The sequence below is a fragment of the Diabrotica virgifera genome, chromosome 9 (assembly GCF_917563875.1).
Source record: "Diabrotica virgifera virgifera chromosome 9, PGI_DIABVI_V3a".
Taxonomy (NCBI): Eukaryota; Metazoa; Arthropoda; class Insecta; order Coleoptera; family Chrysomelidae; genus Diabrotica; species Diabrotica virgifera.
The window spans coordinates 45,806,140-45,824,243 of record NC_065451.1 but is presented as its reverse complement, the minus strand read 5'-3'; the positions used below and the strand labels follow the sequence as shown (position 1 = coordinate 45,824,243).

Below are 18,104 nucleotides of genomic sequence, written 5' to 3'. Positions count from 1 at the left end.
CTTCGGATCTCAAAAAATAAACAAACAGAAATACACAGTAAATACTCGGATGTATCATAGATGGCTTACATTTTATCATGAAAACAATTATTTTTCAATCCAAGGTTTTAGGATACTTCACCTGAGACGTATAACGAATCGTAAAAATACTTACTAGGATGGACAGCTACAGAATCTTTCATTTGAGCCGTAAGTCGCATCCCAAAAATACAATATCATAATGAGTGAATACAGAATCTTTCATACATCACTCAATCAGACATTAACTAAAATATACAATGTAATTAAACCAAACAGAAAGAGATTATTTAACGATAATAATAATATGTGACTTGCACCTACAAATAAAAAATATGACGTAGTCCAAATCGCTGCCTCTAAGATAAGCTACAACAGTTGTATCACAGTTACTGATGATTCGATAATTCACAAAAATTAAAGAAAATGTACTGTACTATACAAAATAAAACTGAAAAGACAAAAATTTAAACAAATAAAACTTTTTCGTGGTCTCAGATAATGAATCTTCAGTGCGTAATGTACTTCTTCCTTATATACTCGTGGTCAGATTATTATTCTTACAAAATAAATCTCACTGACAGTATACCTAAATCTGTCTCAACACAAACGATCTCTATATGATATTAAACTTTCAAAAAAACCTGTCCCAAAATTCATAAAACAAGAAACTGAAAGTGTAAGGCATTACGCTGAATATTTAAATACGAAAAGCGGAAATGTGCTACTTATCCAAATATTATTATGCATCTGTGAAATATTATACTTTATATAAAAGAATATACAGAGATAAACTTCTAAACAGCTCCTACGTTGTCGAAAACTATTTTACTAAGACCCCACGTTGGGCGCCATTTAAGTATAACGATCGAATTTCAGAAAAATCATAACTGCTAAAAAGAGAAGATCGAGGCGATGATTATCCTTACGTGGACCAAGAGTGACTTTAGATGGTAATAAAGATAGCAGTTTTTGAACTCGATCACTCATTCTATTTAAAGCAATATTGGTTGAGAGAGCGGGTTGGTCGACCGTTTTCTGGCTTAGACAGCTCCCAACATTAGTCATTCATAAATCCCTACCTGGTTGGCGGTTACTTCGCGACAATTTTACTTTTCCCCAGTCTTTTAGGGACGTCTGGTGGCCCGTGAAAATTTATTACTCCGGACAATAAATCAATTACATTACAATTTCATTTAGAATTAATGAGCATTTCCGCACCGGTAACGACAATTTTATAAATGATCATCACCAATGCCGATAGGAAACGCACCGCCTCAAATACTTTATTCGATTATAATAAAATTTTATTCAGCGCCGAACAAAACGTTTATTTCCTATACAGGTCATTATGTAAAAGCCAGATTAAACTATATTTTATTGAGGTACGGAAAAGGGCTGAAATTTCTTTCTTTTTGCATGTCTAATTTAAATAATAAGTTTTATATGGGATTAAGTCTCAATCTATTGTAACGAATACTCAAAAGTCTCGATTTAGTAAAATGGTATCTAAAGTATAATAATCGAAAATACAAGATTGCGTATACTAAATTTCCAATCAAGATGCAGTAGAACTAAACAAACCAAGACAGGTTAAATGCTACTAGAAGCACTTATAAAAAATAATTTACAATGTATTATGATCATCATTCTCTTTGCCTTATCCCTATGCGGGGTCGGCTTCCCTAATTGCATTTCTCCACACAATTTACAATGTATAAACTTTGGGAATCATGTGGCATTTACAATGCATATACATTGTAAATTATGATTTGGGAGTGCTCCTAGTAGCATTTAATGTGTCACATTTTCCAACCACTTATGTACTTGATTGGTACAATTCACAATCATATACTTCTCATTATCATTCATAAAACCACTATCATCCATATATTCGCATACATTTAAGTTATTGATACTAACTAATCCACATACATTCCTGTTAACAATATTTTTCATCTATATTTAATTATTTTTCATTATTTCTCCATATAACCAACTTCACCCCATCTATTCAATCTGCTATTACCATAACCATATCACTACTACCTAATCAATACATCTTATTATTTATTCCTTTCAAAGGTCCGTAAATGGTCCATTTATAGTAATTATTTCGTATACTTTTACTTTTCCACCCTCCATCTTCAACCCACGCTCAGATACATCTTCTGATGGTTTGGTGTCAAACCCTTGGGGTTCTCAGCCATCTGGTTTCTTAGGAATTAGTCGCCTACGTCTGAGTTTTGTTTAATAATATCTGTTCTTCAGATTAACTGAGATAAATTTATGCATCCATTACCCTGGTTTTTATTTTATATAAATATCAACATCGACTAGCATTTCAAACAAATTCAATGTCTCAGAAATTCACACTAACAAAAATACTTTCCCAATCCTAGATATGGCCAAACATAAAAGGATTTGACAAAAGAAGAAGTTTTCAATCTAATAGCACATAAAATAACTTTAAAAATATTTCTCTACATACCACCAGATTGAAAAGAATGGGAATCTTCTCTAGCTACACCTCCGAGGCTTCTAAAATTTGCAAGGCATAACGGATGCTGAGACTAAAGAAGATGAGGGAATTTTACAATTTACAATTCACGTCCCATCTGCTTAGCGCGGTTAAGTTCCAACGAGAATGGTTCCCTTCGTACTCCAATCAGAGTAAACATGTAAATAAAAAATAACTATTTTCAATTTCGTTGCAACACGAAACTACAGCCGCATCATATTCTAGTCCAATCAAAGAGTGCAGCAAGCACCTCTAACGATTTCGAAACTTATTAATATCTCATCCGGAGGCATATACGTTGCTTTCTCTGACCCAGCCAGAGCAAACCCCGGTGTGCAGTTACGGATTGCAACAAACGAAATGGCAGGGATGCCATAGCGGCAACTGCTAGCAAAAGACTAAGTTTTCAATCTAATAGTACATAAAATAACATTAAAAATATTACTCTACATTCCACCAGATTGAAAACAATGGGAATCTCCTCTGGTTACACCTCCGAGGCTTATAAAATTTGCAAACCATAACGGATGCTGAGACTAAAGAAGATAATGGAATTTTAGGTGAAGGTGCTTACTGCTTTCTCCGATTGCGGCTGTAGTTTCGTGTTGCAACGAAATTGAAAATGGTTATTCATTTTTGATAAAAGAATTTATTATCAACTTTCTGTTTATTAATTTTAAAATCCATCATAATTAATTCACGAGTATTGTTGTTTGCCTACCCTCATCATAGATAAATATCATCTTTGATCAACTTGATTTTAGTATCTTCTTTTAGGTTTCACCTATATTTTTCGAGGGTTATTTACCCCAATTTTTTTTAATCACGGCAGAGTGATGTTTGTTACCGTTGTTTTAACTTCAAAAAGTCTTGTATAGTTGGCTATAGAACCAATAGGTACATATTGGTATTTACGGTTACACTGTCAGTTTAGTTTTGACATCGTTCATGAGTTCCGTTACGATCATTAGTTGCTAATTTTTCAACGACCGTTCAAGAGATAAGGTAGCTGAACACCTGAACATATTCAACTCAAGTGAGGATCAAATGGTGCCTGGGGCCTAATCATGTAACATTTACAACATCCGTGTTACAAAACAAAATTCTAGTCAATGTTTCCATGACTGTATAATTTTAAGCGGTTTTTACCCAAATATTTTCAATTTTGTTGGCTTGGCATGTGAGCATCCTGTGAGTGTAACCTAAACTTTTGTTCAACCTTAGCCAACATTTAACATTTTGCTTTAACTTATTAGATTATACTTATTTTAGGTTCAGCAGTGATGATGATCTGTAATCAGATCGAAAACTTTCTGCATATGTGATGTAGCCCTTTTTAGGAAGTTTTAATACATTATATACGTTTTATAAAGGATTTTACTTAAATTTTTTCTAGAAACAATTGAACCCGCTTTTTAGAATAGCCTTCGTGCCAATCAAATTTATTTCTATAACCGAGATATTCTAATAACCGATCATTAGTGGCTAGTAGAAACGTTTCCGGACCTCAAATTTCTATTCCCGAAATCTGGATTTTCCTTAAATCGGGATATTTCTTCAACCGGTATTCTAATAAGCGGGATCGACTGTACTTACGTTTTAATTGTGCATAATCTTTCTTAAAGTACTGTTTGGCTTTACTAATGGATTTATTCATTAACAAACACTCACTGCTAGGCACATTTCGAATTCCTCGTCAGCCCATCACCAAAATCTCCATAAAGAATCTCAATTTAATTTTTGGGTTACATCTCTTTCGGTCATTTTGTTCCACGGCGTAATACACTCGAAGTAGCCGTTTGAATAATCACGGGCAATCAAAAGCAAATATTGACACAAGAAGAGGACCTGAAGTTAAACATACAGTCGAAATAATCTCTGTATCTAAACGACGAAATACATTACAGGCATCGGTATAATGGGTCCAGGATTAAATCGCGGTCCAGAATGGAATTATATTAATACGATAATGAACACTTTGTTTGTCTTTTCGGCTGGGGCCAACAACAACACTAAATATGACTTTATAATCTTAATCTGATTACACTGGAGGATAAAGCTAAAACATAACTATATTGTTATAGTATTTTTACTACAAAAGCGATATTAGGTAGGTCAAAAATTTTGACGTAAGAGAACTGTCAAAACATTAGAATGTGACTTTTCATTATTGCCCTATGTTATTGCCATGTTTATTGTACATTGAGAAGCTAGGCATCATTACTTGTCAGATATATTTTTCTCTGTTATTGTTTATTGAACAAATAATATCCATAATTCTTTATTTTAATTATTGATGCCAGTTGGATTTCTATACTTGCCGAGATATATTATTTAACAACAATATTATCCTAATGTATAATCAATAAAATAGACAATTTAACTATGTGTTCACAGGTACATTGTTATTTTTATTTATATTACTAACTTAATATAAAAAATACTAGATCTAAATATAGTTATTGAAATAAAAATACTTTTTATTCGTATATTTTATATTTAGTTCGTATTAAATACTACTCAGAAACATCCATCTGTCATTTTTAGCTTTAAAATATATTATTAAATGATCTCTTTTATTGATTATATACACTAAGTATAATGTTGTTGTTTTTTTACCTACTACAAAAACACCCTGTAATCATTTAAGATTTTTGACCTCAGAACCCCACAGCATTACCAAAAGCTTAGAATTGTAAATAAGTGTGAATAATTTTCCAAATGTTTAGGTATTATTTAAGAATACACTACTCAATTGGATTTTTAAAATGAAGAAAATAATCACATTTTCAAAATTTCTTTTTTCACTTTTCAGTATATGTAAAACGTGATACGTTGTTAAGTCCATAATATTATGAAAGATATCACAGAAATGTAAACGTTTAAAAATATTTTAAAAGTTAAATAATGAGGTACTGTCAATAAATCAATAACTTTTATTATGTGATATTCCATCTAAATTTAAGTTTTATTTCATAAAAAAAGGGTGACATATAAAACTCACAACATAACATAATTGACCGCAACCAGCAGCACAGCATTTATTTTCGTTTGAATGTATCAGTAGCGTAAGAATGTGTAAAATATTTAACTAAAATTATTATTTTTTGGGATATTGAACTTAAATAATTGGTTTAGAAAATTTATATTATCAATAATAATAAATATTTTTGGTCATTTAATTAATATACCTAATTCTAAAATTCTCAATGCAATCGCGATTACGTTTTTCTTATTAAAATACCATGTGGACGCTTATACAAGATCGGGCAGTTCCGTGTTGGTGTGGTATTTTAGCTGTGCTAGAGAAATTCAATTCTAGAGTTGATGCTATGGAATATCATTATGTATTTTCGTTAACGCAATTGATGAAATCCGATTGACATCAATAATTAGAATAAAGAACTAGGATATTATTTGTACAGTAAACAAAAACAAAGAAAACTATCTGACAAGTAATGACATTACGTGGCCATGATGAAAAGTCACATTCTATTATTTTGACAGTGCTTTTACGTCAAAAATTGTGACCTACGTAATATCGCTTTTGTAGTAAAAATACTATACGAAGAGTTTCTTCGTTTTATAAATATTAAACTTGAAAAAGACAAACGAGAAACATAGTTTTAAAACGAATCTAGATAAATACAAATAATCCAAGTAAACTTGCGTGGCTACATAGAAATCGGCCCACTTTATACATTTGACTTGAATTATATTATTTGTTTGTGAAACTAGTTACTTTCATAAAAATGGATATACTGTCTGAAATATGAAACAGTCCGTGGAGTATACTTTTTGCGCACGCAGGCGATGTTTAGAGCACGAGCGTAGCGGGTGCTATATATCGCGTAAGTGCGCAAAAATTACTTCACGCACATTTTCATACAATATTTTATCAACGATAAACAAATAAAAAAACTGCAACTTTTTATCACTGGAATACATTTCTATTCTACAATTTCGAGAACTTTGACATTTAAAAACTCAAACTTCTTTCAAACAATAAAACTGTTAAAAGTTTTTTTTGTAATTGATTGCTCACATGTCATCACCATCACAACGCGAATGTTAAGACTATTTGATTATATGAAAGTGTGCCAAAAAACAGTGCGAAAAAGTAAATCCCATTTAAAATACATTGTTACTTCACGCACACTTTAAACCCTTCACGTGCTGCTCTCTATAATGGCAGTTTTCGCAAACTAAAAACTTACACATAATTTTAGATAGTGTAGATAAAATAACTTAAATATACCATATCTACTCTATGTCATATTATGTATAAGTTTTTAGTTTGTGAAAACTGTCATTACAGATAGCAGTGCGGGAAGGGTTTAAAGTGTGCGTGAAGTAGCAATGGTTGACAGAAGTCAACTAAGCAAGGATCAGCAATTTCTGCTTGATATTTCAGTTGCAGTATATTCAGAAGATTAAGGGAAAATGAATATTCATTCATATAATATCAGTCTTTCAACTATATTCAGAAGAGAATCCAACTTCTAATCTCAAAGAAATCGTTCAATTTATATTGAAAACATACATGCCCATGCCCATGTGGTTTTGTATAAAAAAACGCTGGACGGAAGGGCCGCCCGAGAACTTTATCGTACCGATCTATTATCGTTATCGTACTAGATACTGGCATACTATAAAAATAACAAAGTTACTCGTTATTTTGATATTTTAGAAACACTTTGTATACTTGAAAATATTTTATGGTTCTACGCATCATTAATTCCCGCATTTGAGAAAATGTTCGGGGACACACTATAGATTATTGCATAAATCAATAGAATATTAGTCATACTTTCATTTCAAATTAGTCCATTTTTCTGAGAAATTAATAGTTTACAATATTTGCATTTTACTGCATGGATTGTAATGAAATTTTGGAAGTAGCCCAAAGCCCAATCTCCTAATTCAAAGTCTATCCTATATACTATGGCGCTTTTATCATGGGGGCGGTTCTCACCACTTCTCGGGGATAGAACATTTTTATTTTGGAATTGCATGGAGCAAAAGGAAGAATTTTAAGAAAATTTAAAAATGCGCTCTATAATTTGATCTTATTTTTTTCACCCGTCCAACTTTTTGAAAGTAGAAATAACACTATATTAAGAGGTATTGCAAAAGAAAAACAACGCATTTAAATTCTGGTGAATGAGGGGTTAAATGTATGTACTTCTCATTTTTCCTTAAAGTACATTAGTCATATATTTTTTTGCACCATATCTCGCTTAGTTTGAATGTAACCGACATTTAACGGTGCTCGTTTTAAAGACCTTTTCAAACACTACAAAAGCATGAGCATTTTGCTCATGCACCAAAAAACAAACTCTTTTTACCTACCACATCTCATTTTGTATTATAAATAGAAAATTTACGAAAGAACGAATCTCTTTATTTATAATTAAAAAAAATTTTATACAGTGTTTTTAGTTTGATGCATAATTTTTAAGGTATTCACAAAAAACCGTCCGAAAACTTGTCATTTTTAAATGAAAATGGCCAATTTTCAACTACGCATAACTCAAAAAGTATTGAGTTCTCAAAAAAAAGTATAGATCAGTTTTTGCTTAAAAATAGGTTCTCTAGCCACTTCCATGCTTATTTTGACCAATAAATTTTCCACCCCCTTGAAGGGGTGGGAATTGCCCCAAGATAAAAGCGCCATAGTATATAGGGTAGATTTTGTTTCTTGAGCTATTCCCTACTTATTGTGAAAATATCAAGTACATCGATGTAGTAGGATGGAATTCGGAGCCAAATACCCTCATTGACTGCCCTATAATAATGCTCTGCTATGATCGCGTGAGAGGGGACACACACAAGATTCTAGCAAAATTTCAATTTTCTGTAACTTTTCGAGTTTTTGAGTTACAGCAACGAGTTTTATGTCACTAAAAAGATAATTTCTGAATTTATGTCACTAAATGTAAAAATATACAGGGCGTATGAAGAAATTAAGATTTTTTTTTTCATTTCCGGTTAAACCGGAAGCCATATTGTGGGTAAAATTTATTATGCTAATAGATAACAAAGTACTATATACGTCTGCAAATTTCAAATTTTAGTTTCTATTACAGAGGTAGTTACGGGCACTCGAATATTTTTTTATAAAAAATTCATAACTCCCCTCCTATGAGGGGTTAAGAAATCTGAACAATGTTATTCAATTTACCCATAGGATATCAAAAATGCCTTAAAAAATAAACAAATTCCTTTGAGTCATTTTTGAGAAAATTTAGTTCAAATTTATGTCAAATTTTGACCCCTTAAATATAGGCAACCCATAACTTTTTTTGATAAACGATAATATTCTTGTTATAGCCCTATCTTTAGGCTATATAAATGTTTTTTCAAATTAAATTTATCTTAAACAAGTTTTTAGATTGTTAGGGAAATGTATCGGGTGGACGGTCGGCCATGCTGGTCGCCATTTTGGATTTGGAAATGTCAAATTCCGTATTTCTATTTACCTATCGATGAGCTAACTTTAAGTTAAATTTCATTCGTTTCGGTTAAAATTTGCAAAAATGGGCCCCAAATAACCCCCCTATTTCGGTCCCCCTTTAAAAGGAATTTTTTCAAAAGCTTAGTTTCTCGACAAAATTCTCTTAAACTTACTCATACCGAATTTCATCGAAATCGGTCCAGTAGTTTTTGCTGGGCGGTGGCGACATACGTACGTGCATACGTACATACTTCCGACATGTTTTTTTTTTATTTGCTTTTTAGACTCAGGAGGACTCAAAACGTCGAAAAAAAAGTGAAATCTGAAAAAAATTTTTTTGCACGATCCTATAACTTTATCTATTATACTCATACTGCGTATGTAGTACGATAAAGTAAAAATAGTAACAGCTTTACAGATGGACCAAAACTTGTACACCAATCAATACAAACTACAAGGTACCTGCCTGAAGAATTGCGTAATTTTTTTGATCCTGTTATTAAGCGTAATGCTTTTTTCGCCCATCCAGAACATTTGATGTTGGTCATGACATAAGATAACAGAAAACATATAAGAGAGCTTGAACTTCGCAGAATTTTGAAAGATAGACAGCTAGATAAAACAAGATCTAACATTAGAATATTCAAACCGCCAAAATTAAATTTTGAATATCGAGACTATTCAGAAATAATTCATTGGTTAGACTGTGACTTATCTTCCCCTCCATTATTAAAAGATATAAATGATGATGAAATAACATTAATTGTTCAGAGAGATTCAGCCCCTAACTGGGATGTAATATTAAAGTCATTTCCTGTTCATACACAGGCAGTAGAACGATGTGTAAAACTCGTAACAGAAGCCGCTGGAAAAGTTTGCGGAGCTGAGAATAGCGACGGCTTCCTAAGAAAAACATTGTTATCAAGGTTTGTAATGCGGGACTTTAGACAGAAATCACAGTTCAAAGTGCCTTCTACTGTGTAATAGCAAAAAGGTGTTAACATAATACAAGATGGACTGGACGGACAATGGACTGGTGGACATTGGACCATATTGTCGAATTGAAAACTTGCATCTCGTAAAAAATTTTGGTTTTTTCTATATTCACAAACAATATTTTTAAATTATAGCCTACTAAAGTTCTGAAAATGATGTGTTTAAAGTGTGTTTATTTTAAATGTTCTCAATACAAGTTTAACAAAATGTATAATGTGAGTATTATTTTCATTCAACTAAACTCTTAATTACGAAAAATTAAACGTGCATGAAATACGCAAATTTTGTCACATTTTGGCTATTTTTCTGCCTTATGCGCGAACGGAAAATGATAAGAGATTTTAATAACACGGTTAATAGGCTATTGATTATGTACTATAGAAAGGAACTACAACGTTAACGGGGTTTTATTATTTCATATGGCCAATTAATCCCTATATATGAAAAAACCGCGGAGTGCTACCATTTAAAAGGGTGCGTTTTTGAGAAATGGGTGAATTAGTCCCTGGGCACAGGTTACATTAGGGTGAGTTCTATGCACTTTTGGTACAAACACGTCTACATAAAAATTGTTCCTGGTTAAATTTTCTATCTAAATATAACTTTTTAAAGTAAAGACACTTTTTTTTACAAAAATGTATTCAAAAGAAAAAGCACAAAGAAACCCAAAAGAAAGAAATTTTGTATTTTGTCCCATAACTGTTGTACACGGGGATATAGGTATAGATATTGCTTCACAGAAAAAAAAACTTACATATTTTGTCTTTAAAATGTTGTTTGATAGAGATCATTAGGATTTACAGTTTTCGAAGTATGATTTTTCAAAGTTCGCCACTCACAGCAATTTTGGGCAATTTTCCTTGTTATTTCGCAAATATTGTTCTGTAACTTTTTTCTACGTAACTCTAGGCATATGCAATGGTACATATAAGAGGAACAGAAATCAATTACCTTTAAAATTTTCTTCTCTATAATGTTGTACGACTTCTTTTAAAGAGGTTATCTTTTTCAAGACTTTTTACTTTTAACGAGTTTTTATATTTTTTACGATTATTTTTTAAATTTCCAATTATAACTTTTTTTCTATATTTAGGTATATTTTATATAATAAAAAAGAAAGCTTATTCTGTTTACTTCAAAATGGCGTATTACAAAAAATTCTAGGATTATTTTTGAATAAGATATGATTTTTCAAAATGTAATAAGTACTTGCAACGATTTTTGATTTTAGGATTATTTTTAAATTCTCATTTTTTATAGGTAATACTTTGGATCCACTTGACTCGGCGGGGCAAACTTCAAAATATGGATTAATTCCAATATTTACTGCCAAAGCCACTGCTTTGCTTGAAAAAATAGCATGTAAATGTACCAAAGGATGTACAAAAAACTGCGGTTTTAGGAAGATAGGAATTCGTAGTTCAATATTCTGCAAAGGGTGCCTGTGCATGGGTACTAATTGTGGGAACTCTAAGATAACTGAGGTGTCAGAGGAAGATATTGAAGCTAATGCTAACGAAGAGATGGACTTTGATTTGGAAAATTTTTTAAATGTCAACGTTTAAATAATTTAAACTAAAGTGATGTTTTCTAAGACTAATGTTTATGTAATTTTTGTAAAAGAAATCATTTTAAATAATACAGGTAAAAAAAAATCAAAGAATCACTCGGTTTCCATTACATATTTAAATAAAGATGAAACACCATTTTAAAGGACAGAAAGTAAGCCCTCTTTATTGAGCAATATATAGTATATTAATGTACAAGAAAAAAAGTTATAATGAGAAATTTCAAAAATAATCGTAATAAATATAAAAAATAATATTTTTTTTATATTAGGTATTATATAATATATAATATATTATTATATTATATATACTATATATAATATAATATCATATAATAATAATATTTTATTTTTATATTATATTATAAAAAATCGTTAAAAGTATAAAACTTTGAAAAACCATAATCTCTTTAAAAAAAAGTCGTACAACGTTATACAGTAGACCATTTTAAAGGTAATTGATTTATATTCCTATTACGTGTACCATTGCATATATCTAAAGTTACGTAGAAAAAAGTTACAGAACAATATTTGCGAATTAACAAGGAAAATTGCCCAAAATTGCTGTGAGTGGCGAAGTTTGAAAAATCATATTTCGAAGACTATAACTCCTAATTACCTCTACTGAACAACATTGTAAAGAAGAAGTATGTAGATTTTTTTTCTGTAAAGCAATTTCTATAACTATATTCTCGTGGACAAAAGTTATGGGACAAAAAACAAAATTTCTTTCTTTTGGGTTTCTTTGTGCTTTTTCTTTTGAATATATTTTTGTAAAAAAAAGTATCATTGACTTTAAAAACTAATATTTAGATAGGAAATTTAACCAGGACCAATTTTTATGTAGATATGTTTGTACCAAAAGTGCATAGAACTCACCCTAATGTAACCTGTGCCCAGGGACTAATTCACCCATTTCTCAAAAACGCACCCCTTTAAATGGTAGCACTCCGCGGTTTTTTCAGATATAGATATCCATTGACCATATGAAATAATAAAACTCCATTAACGTTGTAGTTCCTTTTAGCTATCTTATTTTAAATATAATCAATAGCCTATAAATTTAGTATGGTTATCAAGAATGAGAAAATGAGCTATTACAAACGTATCCACGCTAAATTTAATCTGTTAAAAATTATCGCAAAAAATCAGTTTTTTACCAATCTCGGCAAACTTTATGGCTCATGCGCGAATGGAAGATATAAACCGACATTTTTTAAATTCTTACCCCTTTTTAGTCTCATACATTCGCAACTTTTCTGCGGTATTACGACTTGAAAAAAATAATTTTAGTTTTTTCGGTCCACCCTACTGTATATACACACACACTATCATATCAACAACATACCAACCAGTACTGAAATTACGAGGAACCACAACCAGAGGACTGTGCCAACCTACGAGTACTCTCATAGCTGGCAGTCAACGTGTTAACGACTTCTGCTAATATTTTTATTTTGCTGGTATTATTCATAATGCATAAATATATATTTATGTAAACAAATTATTTCAACGGTTGAACTTGTTTTTAATGATAAGGCTTCTTTAAACATAAATTTCGGATAAAAATAATTATACAAATAATACTGTTATTAAAACAAAGAAAAATGATAGGTTTTTTACAAAATGCAAATTCTCATCAACATTTACACATTTCAAGTAATACATTTATGCTTCCTGATACCAATTATATATAAGTAATCTGGAAAAAAATGTTGTTTCATTTGTGGATATAACCATGAGATACATAGAAGTTTATGTGACGTTGAGTTGCTTAGTTTGTGCAGTATTTGCACAGGATACAAGTACAAGTAGGCTGTTTTGTTTTTAAATTTTTCCATATTCTAACATTCTGTTTGGTTATTTATAGCTTACTTTTTTGGTAGTTTAAATCGTTCTATTCAATTTTAATTTATTATTAATTTTTAAACTATAATGATTTATTCGCTAAGATCCACACTTTATTCGCACAAGCTATGCCCTAGATGTAAATATTAGTTGACAGCTATGTCGTCATCAGGAACATAGAGATGGCTATTTTGTTCAGTTTTTGAATATTTTTGGATAACAGTTACTTGTATAATCGCGTAAATTATTGATTAGGTTAATATTAATAGGTTTATTTTTGAACTATCTATGTATTCAGTGATTACAATAATTTATATAATATACAATTAAAACTAATAATCGAGAAAAGAGAAAAAGTGATAAAGTGATTTTAATAATATACTGTTACTATGGAACGAGTAGAAAAATTTTAAACACCTTTAACAACCTGAAACAACTAAATTCGTTCTTTACTCACTTACGGTCTTATTTAAATTTAAGGGCGTAGGAGCAAAACTTCGTGCCAATATGTTTTAAATACATTCATTTTTTTCAAATCTTGAGAAAACTAATAAGTATTTTTAAAAAATTTAAACGCAGAATAAAGCTCTGTAGAAATACTAACAGAGGGTCTGAGTTTATTGTATATTCTTTCAAAAAAACCATGGATAAAAAAATGTGAAGAATATCGTACGATAAACCTCATGAGTAGACTTGGGCAAATATGCAAATAAAAACATGAAATATGCGCATAAATATGCAGCATTTTACACAAAAATATACATATTTATCTAATGCATATAAAAATAAAAAAACTGAAGGACCTACAGTAAAACCTGTGTTACCGGCCACCTGTATTAACGCATAACGGCCAGTTTAAAAATTCCCCAAACCACTTATATGTGACCCAAACCAATTATATGACAGGTTTTACTGTATATATAAATAACTCCGTATCTACTAAAAAGTAGTATCCGTTTTATTTACAAAAATATTTATAATATCTTAATTATATCATAATTTACAGTAATTAACATTTATTTATTTTATACACTAAGCTTGGGTATTTAACTATTTAAATATTTTAACAAATAAATGATATTACTTTGAATTGTGCTAACACTAAACGATTAACGGCTGTTTAAATTTTCTAACAAAAACTTATGGTTTCTGAGTAGGTACAATATATTTGTACATGAAAAAACTTCTTTCCACATCAACTGATGTAACTGGGGCATTTTTCAAATACCTGTACGGTAATCTTTGCTTTCAAATTAAATGGTTCCTAAAAACGTCAAACCTAGTACTTGAACTAAGTACTTCAGAAAGGACCTGGTAACTATTTGCATAACAATTAAAATCAGGAATCTTGAAATATCAAGCTAATATTCTTCTTCTTCATGTGCCGTGCTCGATTATCGAACGTTGGCTATCAAATTGGCTATAGCAATTTTGTTAACGGCAGGTCGGAAAAGGGATGCAGAGGATCTGTTATACCATTCTCTCAGGTTTTTAAGCCATGACGTTCTTCTTCGACCTGGCCCTCTTCTTCCGTCTACCTTGCCTTGTATTATTAAATGGAGTATATTATATCTCTCTGGGTGTCGCATAACATGGCCAAAATATTCAAGTTTTCGATTTTTAACTGTTCTGACGACTTCTGTGACTTTTCCCATCCGGTGCAAAACAACTTCGTTACGAACTCTATCCACCCAACTTATTCGTAGGATTCTTCGGTATACCCAAATTTCAAAGGCTTCCAATTTCTTGAGAAGAGTATCTGTTAAAGTCCAACCTTCGACACCGTACAAAAGAGTAGAGAACACATAACATCTCACTAATCTAATTTTAAGATTCAAAGTAATGTTGTTCCCACATAAAAGTTTCTTTATCTTAAAGAATGCAGCTCTGGCCTTCTCTATACGTATTCTAATTTCTTTGCTCATGTCCCAGTTCTCATTTAGATTACAACCAAGGTAGGTGATACTGTTAGTTCTCTCTAATTGTTCACCATAAGCTGTTACTACTTCCGGTTTTATTGGCGTCTTACTGACAACCATCACCTTGGTCTTTGCGGTGTTTAGCTTGAGTCCATATTCATCACACGTTGTGGTAATCCTATTAATCAGATGTTGAAGTTCTTCATAATTGCTCGCAATTAACACCGTGTCATCCGCATACCTCAACTTATTAATATTGACGCCATTCATTTTGATACCACATTGAGCATTATCCACTGCTTTATTGAAAACAAACTCAGAATAGATGTTAAATATTAGTGGGAACAAAATGCAGCCCTGCCTTACTCCTCTTCGTATTTGAAGTTATTCAGACCTGTCCCAGCCAATCCTGATGTTTGCACGTTGATGCCAGTAAAGATTTTTGATAATGCGTACGTCTTTATCATCAATACCCACTTTCTGAAGAATAGCAATCATTTCCGTATGTTTTACCCGATCAAAGGCCTTCTCAAAGTCAATGAAACACATATAAACCGGATGTCCGACATCTCTGCATCTCTGTACCATAACCTGAATACTAAACAGTGCTTCTCTGGTCCCAAGGTTATTGCGGAATCCAAACTGTGTATCACCAAGCTGTTCTTCTATTTTTTGGTACATCAGAGAGTACAAAATTCGTAGAAATATCTTTAAAACATGATAATATATGATCAATAAACAAGATAATATATGACTATGAAAGCAAGATGATCCCCAAAATATTTACAGGAGATTCTTGGTTTTTCTCTCTTTATCTAACAAAAAATACTAAGATCCTAAATTAGAAGCGCGCAACTAAATGCTATTGTACGAGAAAACACAGTGTTTATTTTCGGCAGTTTTAAATTGCAATTCACAATAATATTACAAGGACATGTGTTACCGGTATCAATTTTATAACATAATAATTGATTTCTAAAACTGACCATCCCAATAAATATTTTTACCTAGAGGTATAAACTAGCAGATTTTGGAACCCTTCAAGGACAAAATTACAATAAATATCTAGAAATATGGAAACAAAATATATTCGGATTTCCAAGCTCTTCGTTGATTTTATTTCATGAATATATCTAGACACCTGATGAAATTTCAAGTTATATGCACTTTATGCATACTTTTATAGAAATATGCACAATTTGACATTTTTGCAAATTTTATGCATAATATGCAATTTGCATATTTGCCTAAGTCTACTCATGAGTCATATCCTAAAATTGTTCGTAAAAATAATCCATAAGAGAATTTACAAGCTCTGTTAAAGCAAAAATTCTCCCAACCAGTTTGGGTTCATAAATAATGGTACGAGGGAGGCTTTGCTCTCAATACAAATCTTATACCAGAGATGCAGAGACGACGTAGATTGCGACGTATATGCATGTCTGGTTGATTACGAGAAAGCGTTTGATCGAGTACAGCACGCCAAAATAAAAAAAAAAACAGGAATTAACAACCAAAATCTGAAAATAATTACGATTATTAATCTGCATTGGAATGTAAAGATCATGCGTGGAGTGAAGGAAGGCTGTATTTTGTCTCCTCTAATCTTTAATCTTTACTCTGAAAGAATATCGTGGCTTTGCGCGAAACTGAAAAAGGTGTTCTATTAAATGGCTACCGACTAAAGAACATCAGATACGCAGACGACACCATAGTATTTGCGGACAACCTACAAGTCTTTATGGACAAAATCACGTATTACAGTCAACAATATGGACTCAATATAAACGTAAATAAGACAAATCTTATGATTATTTGAAGACAAAGGTAACAGAAGGTCAACTCTACGTAAACCAAACACCTGTAGAACACGATAATAAATGACTAATGGACCAACAACATGCTATGCTAAATCCACCTTAAATCGGGGGGGGGGGGGGGGGCTATTTTAAGAGCCACAATTAAAATAATGCTCTCATTTTGAGTTTGTTTATATTTATGGTGTGATTTAATCCGTAACTATTTATATTATCTCTAACTGTCTATTTTATTTTTAGCATGTCCTCCAAATTCGTACTCAGCTTGTGCTCCTTGCTGTGCTGACCCATCTTGCCAAGATAGAAACCCAATTTGTGATAAAGACAAAGTTTGCATAGAGATATGTAAATTTGATTGTAGATGCAATCAGGGGTATATTAAAGATACAGTCAGTGGTCTTTGCGTGCGTCCAGGCGATTGTCCCAGATGCTAAAGAGAACCATACTTTTAACGTAATTTGTAAAATAAAAATTAAAAATTTACTATAAATTCATTTTAAAATATTACCAGAGAACGGCAGTTCTCGTCAGTGGCGCATAACCCCAACAACAATACCCCTACAAGCAACACTATATATACACGAAATTTTCGATTTTCTAAATCTGACTGAATTGAAAATTGGACCAAATTCCATCTTAAATTTAGGAAAAGGCTCACCCATCCATATGTCAACTCTCCATTTTGGTCCAAGGGTGTGGGTTTTACGGCCATTCCTATTTAGGGTCTGTTTTTCGTTCTCGTCCCCAAAACTCCCAAAAATTTCAAAAATTTATGTCCGACTTTTACGGCTTCTGATAATACTGATCATTACCTTTCCAACGGATGTCTAATTTTGAAAATCGGTTATACCATTCAACAGTTACCGAGCTCAGAATTACGACTTAATTTTTATTTAAAAAGGGGAAAATGTTTGTGGATATGTTTGTATGTATGTATGTGTGTGGAAAAGTTACACCGATT

The 18,104-nt window shown here is 31.6% G+C and overlaps 1 protein-coding gene across 1 annotated transcript; it reads left to right on the top strand.

Moving 5' to 3' along the window:
* The first annotated feature begins 13,253 nt into the window (after positions 1 to 13,253).
* Positions 13,254 to 17,633, top strand: LOC126892614 (chymotrypsin inhibitor-like). Its single transcript, XM_050662189.1, has 2 exons — positions 13,254 to 13,370; positions 17,384 to 17,633. Exons 1-2 carry the CDS (start codon positions 13,298 to 13,300, stop codon positions 17,575 to 17,577), a joined length of 267 nt encoding a protein of 88 aa, XP_050518146.1. The 5' UTR covers positions 13,254 to 13,297; the 3' UTR covers positions 17,578 to 17,633.
* Positions 17,634 to 18,104: the final 471 nt, after the last annotated feature.

What these genes read in the sequence shown, in the direction of transcription:
- LOC126892614 (XM_050662189.1), top strand. Translation starts at nt 13,298, where the DNA reads ATGAGATACATAGAAGTTTATGTGACGTTGAGTTGCTTAGTTTGTGCA. An exon ending in TGCACAGGATACAAGTACAA is followed by an intron (nt 13,371 to 17,383) that starts GTAGGCTGTTTT and finishes TTTTATTTTTAG; the next exon opens with CATGTCCTCCAAATTCGTAC.